Source organism: Bos indicus x Bos taurus, chromosome 1 (assembly GCF_003369695.1).
Source record: "Bos indicus x Bos taurus breed Angus x Brahman F1 hybrid chromosome 1, Bos_hybrid_MaternalHap_v2.0, whole genome shotgun sequence".
Lineage (NCBI taxonomy): Eukaryota > Metazoa > Chordata > Mammalia > Artiodactyla > Bovidae > Bos > Bos indicus x Bos taurus.
In genome coordinates, this window is record NC_040076.1 from 4,072,305 (window position 1) to 4,093,230 (window position 20,926).

The window sequence follows — 20,926 nt, forward strand, 5'->3', positions numbered from 1 at the left end:
AGCCCACTTAGAATCCTTAACAGAAGCTGGATGTGAAGCAGGTTAATGTATGACAGGAGAGGTTAGAGAGGTTACAAAGCATGAGGGATGGGTCCCAGAGAAAGAAGCCTGAGCTTACCTGGTGTGGTACACCCATTACACCATCTGAGACTGGATTTTATCATCTGTGGCTGGTGTGGAATAACCAGTCCTAGAGGCACACGACAGCCTAGAGCTCTGTTCAGTGATGTGCAGGTCAATCCCTGTGCAGGGTTTGGGTGGGTTGCATTACTAGTGGTGCCTACTATTGCTTCAATACCTGGCCAAACAGGGAGGGAGCATATTAATTGGGCTGTAGGTCTTGTTGCATGTCACAGAGACCTACAGTGACAACGCCTCAAGCAAGCCAGGCCTGAAATTCCCCCCCACATAGCAGAGGCAGACCTTCTAAGGGTGATGGGGCGACTCTTTGCTGTGACGTCATCCAGAAGCCAGGGTTCCTTTTGTCTTACTGCTTAACTGTACCTAGAGCATTGTTTTCATATGAATGATCAGGAGAGCTCACCGGCAGGTCCAGTTCCAGTAGAAATATGGAGGTGTGGAGGGCGAATCCCTCTGCACTGAGCGTACAGTCTGGAAGTTGACTGAATCTCTTCTGCTTCCACTGCATAGGCCAGAAATGAGTCCAACATAGCTGCAAGGGAGGCAGGAATGGACTCAACCAAGCAGTGGGGTTGCTGTTACTGCAGAGGAAAGGAGGTTGGGCATGTTGGGGAACAACCAACTGTCCCATAGAGGAGGCTTTACCCTTGTCAGCCAGTGCAGGGCAGTTCCCCCTCCTTTCTGCCAAGAGCTTGTGTGTCTAATGTTCCTGCATGTTTAGCATAGGATGCTGTCTTTAGTTTTTAAGACTTGTTGGGTTATTGCATCTTGTTGCTCCACTTCTAAGGATGTCTTGGAAAGAGTCAGGTTCTTCTCCTTCTTTTTTTTTTTTGATTAATTTATTTTAATTGGAGAATAATTACTTTACAATATTGTGGTTTTTGCCATACACCAACATGAGTCAGCCACGGGTTCTTTTCTCACATCCTCTTCTCATTCTGAAAGTCTGCCTTAGTGGTTTCAGAGTTTGAATAGATGTGGAATTCTGGTACCCATAGTATTTTCGGTGGAAAACCTCAGAAAATATTGATATTAAACTTTAAATTTTGGTGTCTATGCAAGAGCAGGTACCGTACTATAGTCTACATAAAGTGCATATAAAATTTTGAACATGTGAAGTATCTGTGTTCAAAACACAGGAACTTTGGATTTGAGCTAATTTTATTGGGTGACACACACACACGTACACAGAGCACACTTTGCTTTTCATGTTCCATTGTGAATTGTGAAAAGGCTATTTGATGTCGTGGTTCTGCTTGTGAAACACAGTTGTTCTTCCTGTGGGAGCATTTTGGAGACCTGCTACCATTCTTTTTCACATGAGACCTGCCTCGGCTTAATTTGAAGGCACTATCGGGTCGTGTCTAAGGGGCCCTGGATCATATCCACTGTCCTGCTGTGGGGGGTGGGATGAGATGACATGAGGGAGAAAGACCCCTTCTTCCACCTCCTGCTCCTCCCCAAAGGTCCACAGCACTGGACCCCGCAGCCTCTGTTCCCTTTAGCAGCCTGTCTTATCTTTCATTTTATTACTCAATGTTGAGTTTTTAACAACATGATTAGAAGACCATCTGTGTCACAGTTGTCTGAGTCACTTCCTGGGTTATATCCATACCTGCTGAATCTCAAAGTCTGAAGGTGGTTCGGTTCAGTTCAGTCGCTCAGTGGTGTCCAGCTCTTTGCAACTCCATGGGCTGCAGCATGCCAGACCTCCTTGTCCATTGCCAACTTCTGGAGTCTACTCAAACTCATGTCCATTGAGTCGGTGATGCCATCCAACCATCTTATCCTCCATTGTCCCCTTCTCCTCCTACCTTCAGTCTTTCCCAGCATCAGGGTCTTTTCCAATGAGTCAGTTCTTCGCATCAGGTGGCCAGAGTATTGGAGTTGGGGCCCTGTATTAATCCCTGTATTGGATCTGCTATAACCAAGTACCACAGACTGGGTGGATTCAACAAAAGAAATGGATTGTCTTACAGTCCTGGAGCCTCGAAGTCTGAGGTCAGGGTGTCAGCAGGTTTGGTGTTCTCTTGCGTCCTCTGTCTGTACCTGTCTATGTCCAAATTCCTCCTTCTTATAAAGACAGTGGTCATAGTGGCTTAGTGCCCACCTGAACACCTCCTTTTATTTTAATTACCTCGGTAAAGCCCTTATGTCCCAATATAGCGAAATTCTGAGGCCCTGGGCTATATGACTTCAACATAGGAACCTGGGGGAATAGAATTCAGCCCATGACAGGCCCTGAATCTGTGGTTTAAACAAAGTTCCCAGGTGATGCTTAGACTCAGTTTGAGAATAACACTGTTAATGGCATAGGATAAAAATAATTAGGTGATTTTTTTTACTTGGGCCATGGAAGCGGGGGCTGTTTTGTTTCTGCTGTTCCTTTAGAGAATAAATGATCAAGGAAGGCAGGATGTGGGCACTCAGGAGCCCAGCCCACATGCCCATTAGAGGAGGGAGCCTGCGCTTCCTTGGTGACCCAGATCTGAATGACACAGTCTGTCAGGATCCAGACTGGAACACACAGCTGCCGAGGCTTTTCCTTCTGGCTCCTGACGGGTCCCATTATAGATCAACAAACTCAGGGCTTGTCCCTGCCACTCACAGGCAGGGCTCACTGCTGACTTGAGCTTGGAGACGGAGAAATAAAAAGCAGGGTACCTGGAAGCCGTGGGCTAGGGAATTCTTCAAAGATTCTTTCACTTTCGACAGAATAATTAATTTTTAAAAAATTTTATTTAGAATTAGACTCTGGAGTGTCTCCATCCGTGACTGAAACGCAAACAGATTGCATTCAAGATGAAGGTAAAGAAGATGTTACCAGGGAGCGCGTGGTGCCCAGATGTGCTGTTTCACGTTAGTCTTAGAGCTGGAACATGTTGATAATGAAGGAGAAGCTGATTTTCAACCACCCACTGTCATGGACGATTGTAAACTAAAGTTGAAAAATGATGGAAATGGCAATTTGGGGAGACATCAAGTGTTCAATGTGTGAACGTTGTCTATCCGTTATCTGCAGGCTTTGGTTTCTATTCTAACTGTGGTAAAGCTGCATTGTCCCTTTTCTGTTAAGAATCTGTTCATCATTAGTATAATACTAGTCCTAAAGGATTATTTGGAGTAAGGTTTCTCAGCAGCGGGACTGCTGACATTTTCTGGATAATTCTTCATCGTGAGGCTTGTCCTGGGAATTGTAGGATGTTTAGCAGCATCCTTGTCCAATCAGTGGTCCCCAGCCTGTTTGGCACCAGAGACCGGGTTTCATGGAAGACAGTTTTTCCATGGGGAGGTGGGGGGGCTGGTTTGGGGATGATTCAGGTTTGTTACATTTATGGTGCACTTTATTTCTTTTATTGTATCAGCTCCACCTCAGATCATCTGGCTTTAGATCCTGGAGGTTGGGGACCCCTGTGTTACCCACCTGCTTCTGTCCCCCACCCCCAAGTTGTGACAACTAAAAATGTTTCTAGACTTCACCAAATGTCCCTCATTCAGCAAAAATGCCCCCACCTTGGAAACCTCATATTTCAAGGAAAATACCCTCCTCTTTCCATTTCTTTTCTTTTTCTATCTCTGAATCTATGCTAGCTTAAGACATGAAAAGAGGAGTTTCAGATGTTTCTGAATGTGAGCTCTGTGTTCCTGTAAAAACTTGAGCTCTTCAAAATAAGAGGGATTATTAAAAAAAAAAATTAGTGTTGGGGTAATAGGTCTATAGTTAAATTATATGTATGTAACTTATACCCCCAAAACGTAAAAACAAAATAAAATCCTACTAAAATTACATAGCACTATATATTTCCAACAATAAGTGTCACAGAAAACATAGGGCTTTATCCTTGGAGCGGGGGTGAAAAGTGAATATAACTTGAATGGATTGGAGGGAAAATTGAAACTCCTGAACTATGGATACAGGACAACAGTTATAAAATCGTGATGTTCAGCAGCAGCACGCAGTAGACCCTTGGGCTGAGCTCGTGGTCAGGCGGTTCCACAGGAAGCGCCGGGAAACCAGCGGGGCTTGCCAGCAAGTGTGAGGTGTGCATTTGTGCCGGAGGCGCTGCATCCAGCCGCTGTTACATGCTCCTGTGAAATACTAGTCAGGTGAATTTTCTCAGTCGTATCTGACTCTTTCACAACCCCATGGACTGTATTCCACCAGGCTCCTCTGTCCATGGAATTTTCCAGGCAAGAGTACTGGAGTGGGTTGCCATTTCCTCCTCCAGGGCATCTTCTCAACCCAGGGATGGAACCTGCATCCCCTGCACTGGCAGGCAGATTTCTTTACTGCTGAGCTGCCAAGGAAGCTGTCCTGTGAAATATTAAGGGCTAGGAAAAAATGGCCTTTGCACGCGTGTGACTTTTCCGTTGATCCCTGTCATTGTACACCGTCAGTTAGAAATTTGCTTTGTGGAAGTTCATATTGCAGCCGAAGAGATGGTACTTGGAAGGGCTTTGTGATTCGCATCAGCAGTGGCCGTTGCTTGTGGTAAGGAAGATGTTGAAAACTGACCAAGTGGCTTATGTTGAAGTTAAAATAATTAGAATTCAGGGGCCCTGGCCTCCCCTGAAATTTAATTTGATGACTTGAGAGTAAGTCCTCAGTGAATAATTACTAATAAAGCACACCTCCCCTTCAGGCCATGGTTGGAGGGTATCTGTGGAACCCAGCTGGCCACAAATGTAGGCCAGGTTTCTACTGCTGCTGTCTCTCTCGTTCGGAGTTTGATTAAGCGTGGCCCAGGCCTCCAGCCTCCCCTAGGCCTTCATACGTGTGTCGTGTGTTTATTCTTCCAGGAGGAACAAGCACTTGGTTGAGTTCTAGGCAAACATTTTATAGAGAAGATCTGAGACTCAAAAGTCCATCGTTTCTTTCCTTATCCTGAAAGTACCTGGGGTCAGTGTTGTATTTTGTTTTCACCAAGGGCACAGTCAAGAAACCCAATAGATGGTGTTTCCTGGTTGCATTTCCTGTGAGATATATTGGGAGGAGGCTGTAGGGAGACAGTCCCGACTGCCAGGCCTCACTCAGCACTGCTTGCTCTTCGGACCCGTGGAGCTGCATTTACAGCCACCCCGGGACCACAGAGTCAGACACTACTGAGCGACCGAGCGCGTGGTACATGGTACTGGTCAGAGGAGCCTTGAGATCCCCACGTGCCTCTGAGGATACCCGGAACAAAACATTCTGAAATGGAAAGTAAGATCTCGAAGAACTGGAGGGCGTGCGTGATGACACTGAGATTTGAGTCTTAACGGGAGACTTCCCTGGTGGTCCAGCGGTTAAGACTTTGCCTTCCATTGCAGGCGGTGTGCCTTCCATCCCTGGTCAGAGAACTAAGAGTCCCATGGTACCTCTGGACCAAAAACCAAACCATAAAACAGAAGCAGTATGGTAACAAATTCCACGAAGACTTGGAAAAAAAAAAAGTATTAGCACAACATTGTAAAGCAACTATACTTCAATTAGGGGGAAAAAAAGAAAGATCCTCTCTTAATACAAGCCTGTCCAAGACTTAGTACAAGCATAGCCCCCTTCTCTTTACTTCCTCTGTTCCATGCTAATTTCCAGCCCTTTCCTAGTAGCAGCGCACGAGCCACAGTTTTCACTCCAGACTTTCTGTTGCACCAAGTACTCACGCAGACACCGCTTTGTTTTCCCAGGGTGCACACTCTTCTTCTACGAGGGCGACGGCAGGTCCGGGATAGACCACAACAGCGTCCCCAAGCACGCCGTCTGGGTGGAGAACAGCATTGTACAGGCAGTTCCTGAGCACCCCAAGAAGGACTTCGTCTTCTGCCTCAGCAATTCCCTGGGCGATGCCTTCCTCTTCCAGGTGTGTGGCTCCTCCTTTGCAGAGCGTTTCAGATCACTTATCAGATACCTTCCTCTACTGCCTGAGTATTTCATCCTGTTTTCTGTTGAGTTGGGTGGGGGGGAGTCCTAGCTTTTGCACATTATAGAAGCAGTAAGTCCTGTGATTGTTGTTCAGTTGCTCAGTCGTGTCTGACTCTTTGCCACCCCATGGACCGCAGCACGCCAGGCCTCCCTGTCCTTCACTATCTCCCAGAGTTTGCTCATGTCCATTGAGTCGCCATAATGAATGACAAAATAAACATCTCTGTTGAGTTCCAGGAATGATTGAACTCACCTAGAGGTCTCCTCCGTGAAGCCCAAGGGAGGGGTGTAGATTGAAGGATTTTTCACTGAAATCTTGATATAATTTGTGTAGCACTTTAGAGCAAGGATCATGAATTCCTTAATTTAGACCTGATTTGCGCTGTCAAAATTTTTTATCATAATATGTTCTCTTCTAATATTACTCATAAAGTAAAATCATGACATCCTGGAAATAGTCTCTTCTCAACCAGTTTCTCTTCCTCATCTTTTCAGAACCTTGTACTTAAAGGTATCGAATTCTGACTGTTAATTATATTAAAAAATACTAACCTATGTATCACTTCAGGGTTAACATTTGCTTTTATAGGGAATCCTTTGAATTAGGTCAGTTGTGATACACTTTTTGGGGTGTTAGTGCGTTAGGTAAGATTTCTCCATTTTATAATTTAGGAATAATATAGGAAGTCCTCAAGCCTTTATTCCATGTTTCCTACATGCTATGCATAGTGATATGGAGAATACCAAGAAGATTTTAACATAGTCTCTATGCTTGAAAGTGTTCACATATAATATGGGAGGCAGACACTGGAATACATGGAACTTTATGATGTGGTAAACCTTGACCGTGAATGTTAAAGGAAGAACAGGGATTAATTGAGTGAAATTGATGGTGAGGATATGCCATGTGAAGAGAGAGTTGAAATAAAGGCATGGAAGAGAGTAATAGGTTATTTCACCTGTGGCCCACCAGGCTCCTCTGTCCATGGAATTTTCTAGGCGAGAATACTGGAGTCGGTCGCCACTTTCTACTCCAGGGATTTTCCTGACCCCGGGATGGAAACCCCGCCGGTCTCTCGGGTCTGTGTTCGTGACACATTTGTCTGCATTTCTTTTGGTGTGTGCCCAGGCGTGGCAGTGCTGGGTCACAGGATATGTGCACGCAGTCAGGTGTGCTAGGCACTGCTAGTCTCCAAAATGAATGAAATAGTCCTCCTCGCATCAGCAGCCCGGGAGAACTCCAGTTCTTGCTCATCCTTGTCCACAAGTGTGATTGTCAGATCTTTGTCTTTTCTTTCTTTAAGCTATCAGCATGAAGTTGAGCACCTTTTTCTGGGTCTAATGACCATTCCAGTATCACCTTCTGTGAAGTCTTTAAGTCTCTCGCCTACTCCTCCACTGAGGTGTCCATCTCCTCGTGATGATTCACAGCAGTTTGTTATGTGTTTTGCACATCATCTCTTCGTTAATTACATGCATTCACATGTCGTTTTTGCTCCCTGTGGCTTGCTTTCTTCTACTCTCTGAAAGGTATTCTTTGTTAAACCAAACTTTAATTTTAATGTAGTCTCATTTCTCAACGTGGAAGGGAACGAGTGGGTAGTTCTTTATGTATCGTATTGAAAAATCTCCATGCTTTGTCTCATGAACATATTCTTCTGTATAACTTATAAACCATTGTGCTTCTGAATCTGCAATAGCTTTGTGTTAATTAATTGGATATCTTGCAAATGATAAAATGCTCAACTACTCTCATGATAACAACAGTAAACAAACATTTTACTGAACCCTTACTGTATGCCACCACACTGAACACGTTTTACAATGTGAGTCCACTCAAGTCTTATAGTGGTATCCATCTTTTAACCAGTTGGTATGGATTGTGTACCCCCTCTGTGGAAGCTAAGGCTACAAATGCTGATAATTGGATGCCAGTTCACAGTAACTGAGTGGTGGGGCTGGATTCAAACCAAGCCTCTTGTTTCCCAAAGCCCCTTATTGTCTAAGCATATTACTTATCCCATTACTATTACTTTTTATGCTCACAAGAACATGGGCTAGAGTCAGTGATTATGGTAAAAAGTGACTTTTTCTCTTTCTTATAATTAAGCCACTTACTTGGAATATTTGAAAATTGTAACTTGATTTTGGCCATCCTTGCCTCACTGTACAAGTTAGATGATAACTTGGTTGATTTCAGGATGTTCTTCTTTTTTACCTACACACTTTTCATGTGAATTCCCTTTGAAAGGACTTTCCTGGCCGTAAAATTGCTATTAGAATCTGAATACTCAATAGGTCACATTGAATAAAATTCTTTTGTGGCAGCATAGGACCTTATTCATGAAAACCACTGTGTCCTCTTGTTTTGGCGAAATTTTTATGCTGCTTACGTGGGACAGAGCACAAAATGAACCTTTTCAGAGGAAATTACTGCTCTTTGGGATCCATGAGGGCATTTTCCACCTTCTACTTATTGTAATCCACATGACCCTGGAGGGGCTGAATTTGAAAGGAACCTGTGTGTGCAGGGGGTGAGGCGAAAGCGAGGGAGAGCGAGCATGATTATGGAAATAATTTGTAGGTTATTTCAGCCCCGGGGCTCAATTCAGTGCACACAGTTTCCAGAGCCCGTATGCTGCTGATCTGATGCTGTTATTCAGATTTGCTGCCCATGGAAAAGAGATTCGTGTTACCAGCAGAAGTAGAAGAGGGGTTTTGTGTCCAAGACGGGGGTGGGAATGGACATGAACGTTAGAGAGTTTATATATGAAAAGTGCTATGCTGTTTGCAAAGGGGAAGCTAGAGCTTCTGCATTTCAACTATTAATATTTTTATTAGTGTTCTTCCCTCCAACTGGAAGCCAGAATCAGCGACATCACCTACAAAGCACAGTTTCCTTTCGGCCCTTTCTTCATCCATTACTATCTTGGTGACTTTTATGGTAACATATCCTAATATTAGTTTTCAATTTCTATATTCAGTGCCTTGGGAGCATAGTTAGTAGAGTAAGAATGATGCCTGACTGGGTAGAAAATCATTTAGAATTATGTATCTGAAGGAGTGGTCCAGTGGTTAAGAATCTGCCTTCCAATGCAGGAGTGCTCATTTGCTTGGTTGTGTCAGACTCTTTGTGACCCCGTGAACTGTAACCCGCCAGGCTCCTCTGTCCACAGGATTTCCCTGGCAAGAATACTGGAGTGGGTTGCCATTTCCTTTTCCAGGGGATCTTCCAGATGCAGGGGGCGTGGGTCCAATCGCTTATGGGGAACTAAGATCCCATGTGCCGAGGGGCAGCTAAGCCCATGCGCCACAGTTGGAGAAGCCCATGCACTGGGATGAAGACCCAGCGTAGTCAAAAGCAAACAGACAAAAGACAAATGAACAAAAAAGAAGTGTAGGAAATATTGTCTCTAAGGGGTCATTGCCTTTCCATAGAAAGTTTCTTGTCATTTATAGTGTCTCTTGTATAGCTATGCACATATATATATATATATATATTTTTTTCGATCCCAAACTCCTAACCTATAAAGCATAAACAGTTTTAAAAGACTTTTTTTAAAAATAGTATTTACACCTTTATGTTGAATTGGGTATTAGATGTGGTAATGCAAGTCAAGTGTCTGATAGGTAGCAAATGCTCACTAAATGTTATAGTTAGCATTTTAACTAGAAGAAAAAGAGACTAGTTCCCTGTGCTTCTCTTAAATAAGTATCTTTATAGAAGTTGAGTGTGGCTTCTCTGAGGAGAGACTAAAGCTTTGAGTTTGATAAGCTTCTGAGGAATAATTACCTTCAAGTGCCCCACGTGACTCTGTGTATCAGACTTAGTGAAGATCAGTGTCTTATGCCCTGGACAAGGACAGCCGAGTTAGAAAATGATCTGGAAATCACCTTTTACCAGGAGCATCAAGTGGACTGGTTAGAAAAGCCTGTAGAAGGGACTTCGTATTTGGACTTGAATAGATTAGCATCAAGCCTCCTTCTCAAGGCTGGTACCATTCCTACAAGGCTCCTGACAGCTGGTCAGTCTGGCCAGTCTGGATGGCTACCATCCCTGGGAATCGCCCATTTACTTGGTTAGTTGGCTCCACGTTCTAGAAAGTTCTTCATCGTGTTGCGATGATACATTCTTTCTGGCGACATTTGCCATTTCTGTTTGCTTCCATATTTTCCCCCAGAGTTTCAAGTAAGCCTTTCATGCTTATTCTTCCTGATAACCGTCTAACTACTTGAAAACCGCTCTCATTTCCCTGCGCCATGTCTCCTATTTAGGTCTCACTACCCGAGGTTTCCAAGCCAGGCTCCCAGTGGTCCTGCTCCTTTCCTGAATGTTCTCCTCATAACTGTGACCCAGGACCCCACACTCTGTCCTCGTGAGGCCCGCCCTGTGCCTCCTGCATTTCAGTCCCTGCTCTCTCATTTCTTCCATGATGCTGGTGTCAATTCCTTAAATTATTAGAAACCACAACAAACCATTGACTCATACCCAGCTTGTGGTCTATTTAACCCTCAGTGTCAAGATCCTTGTCATCTTATTTTAATAGATTTCTGAAAACTCCAAGTTGCAGAACTTCAACTTAGCTCTTCAAAATTTTATCTTTGTGGTTTTTGTCCTTCTAATGAAATCATCTAGGATGCTAATTTGATCTTCTGTGGTGTTTATATCCCTCTTAACTTTGAGTTAAAATATAAAGATATGACAGTCTCCAAGTTTGGTCTTCGTTAAGTGTTCGCTTGGTTTCTAGCCAAGTCCTGTTTTCCCACCACTGTAGATCATTTTCCTACCTCTAGCCAGCCACTTTAGGAATATTTCCCTTTGGTTTGGGCATAGGTTTGTTGTGATGAAGGGTCACTTCTAGCACGTGTGGATCCCCATGCCAATTTTTTTAATCTCTGTGAAGGACTGGACTCAACCCAGATGAGCTTGTCAGTACTATTCTGGTGGCTCAATGTCATGCAATCTGGTGAAAAGAAATAGCAGGTATGACCTGTGAGCCATAGACTCATGTCCATAGACTCTTATTAATGCCCCATTTGGGATAGAGGATCATAGAGCTCCCTGAAGGGGTGCCTGCTGAACCTGCCCATTTTATGCCCCAGGGGGGCCCTTTTCAAAGCATGAGGACCCATTGGCCCAGCTCTAAGGAGAGTATTCTTGGAGAGTATGGGTGTTGAGGTGCACAATAAGTGCACAGGCTGGCCACTGTTTACAGTGCCTGCCCTACTGTTAGTGTGTTCAGAGGTTTCTCCACGTTATGTTAACAGCACAGTGGAGAGGTACAATTGTGACTGAGCTCGAGTGTGGCCTAGTATACTATTATGTATCGTCCAAGGAATATGTTACTGAGCCTGTTCTGCTTCCTTTTTACAATATTTTAAATTTGTATTAAGTTCATACAAACAGATAATTTTATTTATTTGAAATATAGTTAATTTACAATGTTGCATTTGTTTTGAGTGCCAGCAAAGTGACTCAGGTCTACAAATGTATATATATGTATTGTTTTTTAGATTCTTTTCCATTATAGTTTATTACAAGATATTGACTACAGTTTTCTGTCCTACACAGTAGGACCTGTTGTTTATCTGACATAGATGGTTTGTGTATATAATAGTCTGTATCCCAAACTCCTAATTTATTCTCCCGCTCCACCCTGCCTTTCCCCTTTGATAACCATGAGTTTGTTTTCTTTGTGGATCTGTTTCTGTTCTGAATGCATAGTTTGGAAGAATTCAGTTAACCTTATAAGACCTACAGTGAAGTTCTCTTCTTATCCTTCCTTCCATGAAAATTCAGAATTCAATCAGTAGTCCCTGTTACGCTCTTTTGACATCCCCATGCTGTATGACCATATAAATGGTATTAGCTGCTGAGCCAAATAGTGTACTGTCATTTTATTTATTTTTTTGCTTGTAGTTAATGACTGTCTTTTTTTTTTTTATGCTTAATTTGCTTATTTTTTGGTTACTTCACTGTATTTTTAAAATTCTCCAATTTATTGGGTAGTTGATGAGTACTGGGGCTTTCCCTGGAGTCTGCCCTCCCCTAGCACTTGGTGCCTTTGCTCTAGTCTTGTGTCTTTCAGGCCCCATGTGTTACAGTCACCATGTGACCTCTCCCGTGGGCTTCGGTGTCTGCCTTTCATGTTGGAGGCTTTCATCACGTATCTGGTGATCCTTAGTTGTCTGATCACACTTAAATACGAGGTACCAAAGAAGTACTTGGGTCTCATTGGTGCATGTTGATACCTACTGGAGGCTTCTGCAGCGTGAACAAATGGAGAGGCTTTTGGTGAAGGGGGCCCCAGTTGACAATATTTGTTGGCCTTTCCTGGGGGTTACTCAGTTGGCCAGAGATGGATCCTGCCGTGGCCATTCACTGTGTCAGGTTTACAGGTATTCCTTTGTTTTGCAGTAAATAATTCCTTCGTCTTTTGGGGTCTGGTTTTCTGGGGCCTGAAGCCTTTCTTCTTTAAAGAGTTCACCTTGAGTGGGAGGGTTGCCCAGTTACATGACTTTCCTCCAGTAGATGAGATGAGCCTCAGGTTACAATTATGGGGTAATATCTATAATTTTCTTTATAAGTGTTAACAATGATAGTTTAATGAACCCTTATATAATAAAACTCTAAAATGTGTTAAACAGAAAAATCAATGAGAAAAAAGACTTTTTAGGAACTCACACAGGAACTTCATTCCCAATTAGCCTCTTAAAAATACGTAACTTTATTCTTTTTCCTTTTTGTTCTTTCAAAGTGGAAAAAGTTCAACCTACTTTACAATTTTTCCTGCACTCCTATACACTCAAATGATGTGAAATGTTAGTTTCCTAGACCTGGCATATATTCTCTAGTCCTCTTGTTTAGAGTGAATTTCCCTTTTCCTGCCACGCACGTAAACCATTGATTATCTGAAATCAAGTATCCTCCATTCAGTTGGATAATTGAAGCTGGATCTATTTAAATACATAATGAAGCCCTGAGCTTCATCTTAACTCTGTGCTCAAACAGGGCTCTTATGCAAAATGCATTTTTTTGTTGATTACATTCCTCCTTTGGCAAGAACTCTATTATTTCCTTCACTGAACTTTATACAGTATTTATAGCATCCCCAGCAGGCAAAGGAAAAAGCACACGATTCCCTCTCTCTACCTGTCTGCTGCTGTTTGTTTAATGAGAGGTGATGGGTGTGGAAGAAGTTGAGAGGGTACCACCTGGGGGTCTCCTTCCTGCCTCTGATGGAGGGCTCTCGAGTGGACCTGGTGTTCCTGATTAAGCTTGCCTGGTTCAAGAAGGTGATGCAGGGTGAGCAGCTTTGAAAAGCTTTTTCTAGCATGTCAGAGTTTAGATCCTGGCGTGGCCACACTGGAAAACATTGTATCAAGTGAGTGGTTTGCTGTGATCAAGTCAGAAATGTTCAGCCTGTAATATGGCCAGAAACCGTTTCGTCTCTACTTTACTTGCTGTTGACAGCAGTCAGCGTGGTCTGTACCCACCCTCTCTTCCACACGTAGCCTTGTGTATGCCACTGCCAAGGGACAGACTCTGCTGAAAAGCTCATTGAGTGATTGTCCTTCTTAGAAATTGATTTGTCCTAATGATGGAGAATGGCAGAGACCAGTGTTTTATTTAGACAGGACAGCAGGAACAAAATTTCTCTCTAATGGCGCTGCCTTCCATCTCTGACAGCTTTCAGAAGTGGTTGGTGGCTTGAGCGTTTTTAATAGTTAAAAGGGCTGCTTGTTAAATTTTTCGTAAAGCTGTGATCGCATTTTCTGAACATCTTTCTCTAGATTATGAGACTTGGTAGGTTTTTCCCCTTTGTTTTTACTTTGTCTTTTTTAGAAAAGTTGTGATAGAATATACAGAACATACCAACCATTTCCAAGTGCCCAGTTCAGCAGCATTAGGTAATTCAGTGTTTTGCAACCGTTACCACCATCCATTTCCAGAACTCGTTTCATCTTGCAGAACTGAAACTCTGTACCCGCCGAACTCTCCATACCCCACTTTCCTGAACCTCTGGCAACCACCATCTTCTTTCTTTTAAATAAATTAATTTCAGGATAGCTGCTTTGTCAGAATTAAATATACACCTTTCAAAGGATGTTTGGCTTCATCAATTGGTATCAGTTTCCTTCATTTCCACCTCTTAACTGGGAGGCAAACGTAAACTCTCTGACATGAGAATGGAGTGTGTTGCCCTTGATGGAGAATCTCACGTGTGGAAGGAAGATGGGATTCTCTTTTCATTAAGTGAAGAGAGTGAAAAACTGTTGTTCTGCAGAACCTATCAGCCTCTGGCTCCTCTTGGAGTATATTATACAGACTCTTAAAAAAAGCATTGGAATTGACATATATACGCTACTGATACTATGTAAAGGATAGGTAACTAACAAGAACCTGCCATGTAGCTCAGGGCACCCTGCTCAACGCTCTGTTGTGACCTAAATGTGAAAGAAATCCAAAAAAGAGGGGATATATAGCTGAGTCACTTTGCTGTACTGTGGAAACTAATACAACATTGTAAAGCAACTGAACTCCAATAAGAAATTAAAAAAAAAATATATAAAAAGCATCACTTATTTCAAAATGAATTTTTTACTTTGCTAGTGTATCAGTCAGGACAGCTTAGGTTATGCTGCAGTAAGGAGCAACCCTCACATCTCTTAACATAACTTTTCATTCCTGCCATGTGTCTGATAAGACATGGGCTATGACGCTGTTCTCATCCGAGGCACTTAGGCACCCAGGTGGACAGAAGCTGCGTCTTGTTCCTCCAGGACTTCCAGGACTGTAGGCCAAGGGACCAGAATAGGGTGAAGCAGGCTTTTGTTTACTAGTAACACGTTTATTAGGAACATTGCTTCTGTTGCCGAAACTCAGCTTCTGCTCACTGTTGCCAAATAGAAGCATGGAAAACAGTTTTGGGTGAAGTACAAGAGGAGCTTTTATTGCTTTGCGAGGCAAAGGGGGCCACAGGGGGCTAACTGCCTCGAGACTGTGTGACTCACCCTGGGGGTGGATAGTGAGGAGGAGTTTTATAGTGTTCAAGGACCAGGGTGTGATTAGCTCGCGGACGCTTCTCAGATTGGTTGATATCAAGGTGAAGTTTCAAGCGTCATCAGTCCTTTGGCTTCAGCCAGTCTTGTGTTTGTGTTTTTGTGTCCCAGTTTTCATCTGGAGGGGGGGCTCTGCTTCCTGTAAAAACAACTTAGGAATGTGTGTCAGGCCTTTATCTAGATATTTCAGGGAACTGGGAGTTCGGGTGATTCTGTCCTGTGGCAGAATTTTAGTCTAAATTGTTACCAGTTTTCCCAGCTCAACAGTTATCCTTTGTTTCTACATTTTCATCTTTCCCAATCATTAACTCTTGAGTCAGCATTTTACTTCAGAAGACAAGGGTTCGGGTCTATTTCTGTGTCTCCGTTACAGTGCTGAGTCATTTCCATCGTGTCCATCTCCTTGTGACCCTAGGGATTCTCCAGGCAAGAATACTGGAGTGAGTTGCCATGCCCTCCTCCAGGGGATCTTCCCCACCCAGGGATCGAACCTGCATCTCTTAAGCCTCCTGCATTAGCAGGCAGATTCCTTACCACTGGTGCCACCTGGGAAGCCCCTGCGCCTCCATCGCTGCCCTGCAAATAGATTCGTCAGTACCATCTTTCTAGATTCCATACACATGCGGTAATATGCAGTCGTTGTCTTTCTCTTTCTGACTGACTTCACTCTGGAGAGGGTGGGACGAGTTGAGGGAGTTGCATGGAAACATACATATTATCGTATGTAAAATATGCAGTCCGTGGAAATTTGCTGTGTGACACAGGGAGCTCAGCCCAGCGCTCTGTGGCCACCTAGAGAGGTGGGATGGGGTGGGAGCGGGGAGAGGAGTTCAGGAGGGAGGGGACGTGTGTGTACCTGTGGCTGATTCATGCTGATGTATGGCAGAGGCCAGCACAATATTGTAAAGCGATTACCCACCACAAAAAAGAACAAAAAGACGAGGGCACAGGGGCTTGTACTTGTTTCACTTGTACTCAGATCCATTGACCGCAGCCAAGTGACCTGACCACACCTAACTTCAAAGCCAACAGGAAAATTCCATCCCCCCATGTCCCAAAGGGGAGCTCAAAATAAGTGGGCAACACCAGAGACCCCACAGCTAGGCTTTTAGAGCAATTGGTGAGAGCTGAAGGGGTCTGGGGTGGTGTATGTAGCATGTTAAAATTAAAAAAAAAAAAAAAAAGATGGAAAGAGATCAGGGTTTATGATAAATGACTGTGTCATCCCTGCTTTGACCAGGCTTTAGTTCCTTCATCTGTAAAATCATCCCACGGACCCCCTTCTTGATGAATATAGTCATTTAAAAAGTAAGGTTTGTAACTGGATTTAGCAGAGTTTGTATCAGGAATTTTAAGCTCTTTCTAACTATTCCTTGGGTATTATGTCAGGGCTGTAGATATTTGCTTTTCTTCCTCGGGGGTGGGAGAAGGGAGGCAGAGATGTATGAAGATGGTCCTGGGGGAATAGATGCTGACCTTTCAAAGAGCACTGATGCACCAGCTGTTTTCATTGGAGACGACGTCCTCTCCTCCTTAGTGACACGTGGTACCTCTGCATGGATTACATCTGAAAGAGCCCCACAGTATCCTTTTCACATGGGTTAAAACACCAGCTCCCTTCACATCTGAAAGCTCCTTGTTTCCACTGAGCTGTGCGTACAAAGGGGAAAAGCATATTTTGGCTCAAGGGACTAGCTGTTCGTCAGATGCTCCCAGGCACTTTGGAGGACAAAGAAGGTGATGCTGGAAAAGGTCATGCTGTTGGGAACCTCCATTACAACCCTCCAGCAACACTTTTTCCTGAAAAATAAGAGTCTCAAGTGTAACATTTTTAGAATAGTTACAGAGAAGTTGGACTTCATTATTAGGGTGATATATCTGGGACGGATCTTTTAAAAACTCTCTGTTAAAGTATAATGTATACACAGAAAAGTTCTCTTTTTGATGATGTTTCTTGGGCAAACCCGTGACACACACTCACGTAACTGGCACCCAGATCAAGAAGCAGAATATGGCCAGCACCCGAGAGACACCCTGTGCTTCCTTCAAGATGCTACCTCCCCTCCGCCCCGTAATTCCCATCAAACAACTCTTCTGACTTCTAACAGTGTACATTTGTTTTCCTGCATTTGTACTTTACATAAATAGAGTCTTTAAACTCTTTCGGGTTTGGCTTCTTCTCCTCAGTCTTACGTGGGGCTCCCCTGGTGGCTCAGACGGTAAAGAATCCGCCTGCAATGCGGGAGACCTGGGTTTGATCCCTGGGTTGGGAGGATCCCCTGGAGGACGGCATGGCAGCCCACCCCAGTGTTCTTGCCTGGGGAATCCCCTGGATAGAGGCACCTGGCGGGCTACGCCCATGGGGTCGCAAAGGTTTGGACAGGACTGAGCGACTAAGCACACAGCACGTGTGAAGCGTCTCCCGTGTTGTAGTGTGCAGTCACCGGTCTTTCGTTCCCGTTGCTGTGTCATGTGTCACTATGCGATCATCCATGTTTTTCATTCATTCTCCCGTTGACAGGTGTTGGGATACTTTTTAGTTTTGTCCATTGCAAACTGTACTGCTGTAAACCTTTCAGGACATACGTTTTGGTGAACACAGGAATGCATTTCTCTTGAGAACATACCCACGGGTGCATTTTGGGGGTCACAAGGTGTGCAGACCTTCTCCTTTAGGAGGTAGCGCCAAATAGTTTTCCACGCCAGTGACACCAGTTTAGCATCCGCAGCTTGTAAGAATATTCTGATTGCTCCATATCTTCGCCAATACTTGGTATTTTCTTTGTGGAAATTTTTCTTTTCGAAAAGCATCCTTACTTGATTGTTTTCCCATCTGAACTGATTCCTTCTCTAGTAAGGTTTTTTAAAAGGGTGGGGGTAGGGGGGATAACTGCACCTGGCAAATTACCCACTGAGGTTGAGAAACCCAGAGACAGCAAACATTTCAGTTGCACTAGGCATGAGGAAGCGTGGTGGTTTTATATGTGGGAGGATCTTAAACTCTGTTTTTCTGGAATAACTTTAAAGTGATAGATCAAGACAAAATGGAAGGTAATTGCTTTCCAAGAGGAGATTAAAGATTAAAAATTTCCAGCTGAGTCTTTAACTCTTAAAGAATTAAAGGGGGGAGTGGGAAGTAAAATGGATAAAGGTAGTCAGTTACACGCTTCCAATTATAAGCTGATTAAGTCCTAGGTATGTAATAAAAAGATGAGTCTCATATACACACATTGCATTTTTCCCTTTCTCTACCTACAAGTATTTACCTTTGACTTCCAGTATCTTTATCTCTTCTTCTTTTCCCACCGAGATGAGTCCATCTGCTTTATCAGGTGCTGTTTCTTTAGGAGAATGTCTAGCTTATTGAAGTCTTCCTTAGATACAGGCAAGTGTTTTGTTGTAAACGTAACAACGGCCAGATTGCCTAGGTTAGCCCGGTGTGTGGTGTCTCTGCTGGCAGACTCTGTAATATCTGATGCTGTTTCATTTGTGGGATATGAAACTGATGAGATTCAGAAATAACATAAACCCTAGTGGTGGTACCTTTACTTAAATTTCAGTTATGTGGGTGGAGTCCTGTTGTAGAATATATTTTCACACCATGGCTCAAATGAGTGAGAAAAGTAAGAAGATGCATCAGAGAGAAAACAAAAAAGTAACAATGTTTTGTGATTGAAAAATGATGCTGTCAGCCAGTTTAATATTGAAGTAGCCAAAGAGATCCTCTGTTCAGGCTGAAGCATGGTTGGGTCTGAGCTAACTTCTGAGCATTTACTAAGCTTCTCTAAGGAGATGCTCATTGATTGCATTCCTAGAGAATTAATCATAGCCTATGATGACACATGAGCTGTCCCCCCAGCTTTTGCCTTTCAGAGCACCCGGAGTTACAGCAAGCCCACTTTGAAGTCATCTGCTCATTGGTGGGTGTCTCCCGCCAATGTTAATTGTCTTTAAAGCTCCTTGACCTGGTCATTCTAAGTGGCTGGAGTTCTCCTGGGTGGTCGCTATTTCTAGATTCTCCCCTGTGTTCCTGAGTTGGTAATACTTCTAGCTCCTGGATCTCCATCCCAGCCCTAGTTGTGTTATGGCTGCTTGGCTTAGGCAGGGCACCTGAGGACTGGGGTCACAGCAGGTCACTGGGGGCAGGGTTATCGCATTTTCCTTGGCCGTAATATCCCTTGGCTTCACTGTCACCTCTGACCTGACCTGTCCCCTCTGAAAACTGACCTTTGCTTCATAGCAACTGTCAATAAGAAAACAAGCTCTCTGAAACACCTACTAAAAACCTTAATTTATCTACTTATAAAAATAATTATATAGTGGAACTATATGTCACTTTGTTCTGTATTTTCCCAGTCTCCTGTAAATGTGTTATCATACTTCCATTATTTAAAAAAATTAGAAGTTAAAAAAGAAACCCAAACTAAGCTATCTGTATAGAACTGTCCACAGACTCAATGGGCATGAATCTGAACAAATTTCAGGAGACAGTGGAAGACAGAGGAGCCTGGCATGCTGCGATCTGTGGGGTCACAAAGAGGCGGACACGACTTAGTGACTAAATGATAGTGGCAGATAGAATTGGCACATACACCAGTGTTTTGGTTTGGCCTGCTGTCACAAACTACCCGAGACTGGGTGACTTTATAAACATTCTGAAGGCTGGAAGTGTGAGATGAGGGTGGGAACATGGTTGGGGTCTGATTGGGCACATTCCCTGATTCATAGATGGCAGTCTATGGAGCTATCAAGCTAGCTAGCTCTTTGGCTTCTTTTTATAAGGGCACCAATCCCCTGTATGAAGCCTCCACTCCCATGACCTCATTACCTCCTAATACCATCACACTTGGAGAAGGAAGTGGCAATCCACTCCAGTATTCTTGCCTGGAAAATTCCATGATAGGCTTCAGTCCATGGGGTCGCAAGGAGTCAGATAAGACTGAGCACACAGTACCATCACACTGGGGGTTAGGTTTTCAATGTTTGAATCTGGGGCAGGGGGCTGGATACAACGATTCAATCTGTTGCAACAACTGAGCTCAAGAAGTACATGAGTGAGCTGACATGGCGGCCTCATTCCCGACAGCCCCTGGGAGCGAGGGCTGGGTGGAGTGGTGTCTGACTGAGACGCCCTCGTTTTATCTGCTCTCTGAACAAGGCGGTCAGAAAGGTTAGCCTTCCCCACGGGGTGTGTAGACCCGTCTGCTTGACCCCCAGCCAGGGCTTGCCTGGAAATGCACACTGGTTCTTCTCTGCTGACCTCTGTGGTGCCCGTTTCTTCTCGGGCCCCACCCTGCCCCTCACAGACCACCAGCCAGACGGAGCTGGAGAACTGGATCACCGCCATCCACTCTGCTTGCGCGGCTGCTGTGGCAAGACACCACCACAAAGAGGACACGCTCCGGCTGCTGAAGTCGGAGATCAAAAAACTGGAACAGAAGATTGACATGGACGAGAAGATGAAGAAAATGGGCGAGATGCAGCTGTCTTCCGTCACAGATTCAAAGAAGAAGAAAACTATATTAGATCAGGTAATTGTTCTCCCGTGTACAGACGTGGGCCAATCCTCAGGTCTTGAAAGGGGTGTTTCTGCTGCCTTGGAACCGAGAAATATCCTTGGTTATCTCCTCCTTGTCAGCCTGTCACCCAGGCTGCTAGATTCTTTATTTTGACTGTCAGTTCTTCTCACCAGTTGTTCACAGTTGATTGTTATGAGCTGAAGGGAACAGTATTACATTGGAGGAAAAACAGAAATCTAATAGAGGAGCCCTTCTGCTCCCACCAGTGGCAAGCTGTTCTTGGGGATCTGGGTAATTGGCA

The 20,926-nt window shown here is 44.0% G+C and overlaps 1 protein-coding gene across 6 annotated transcripts in view; it reads left to right on the forward strand.

Annotated features, from left to right (window-relative positions):
• Positions 1 to 20,926, forward strand: part of TIAM1 (T cell lymphoma invasion and metastasis 1) — a 465,511-nt gene that overhangs the window by 324,079 nt on the left and 120,506 nt on the right. For all 6 annotated transcript variants that reach the window (XM_027538787.1, XM_027538923.1, XM_027539081.1 and 3 more), the window contains 2 exons: positions 5,809 to 5,981; positions 20,413 to 20,637. In XM_027538787.1, coding sequence (XP_027394588.1) covers positions 5,809 to 5,981; positions 20,413 to 20,637 — 398 coding nt within the window. The remainder of the gene's footprint in view (positions 1 to 5,808; positions 5,982 to 20,412; positions 20,638 to 20,926) is intronic.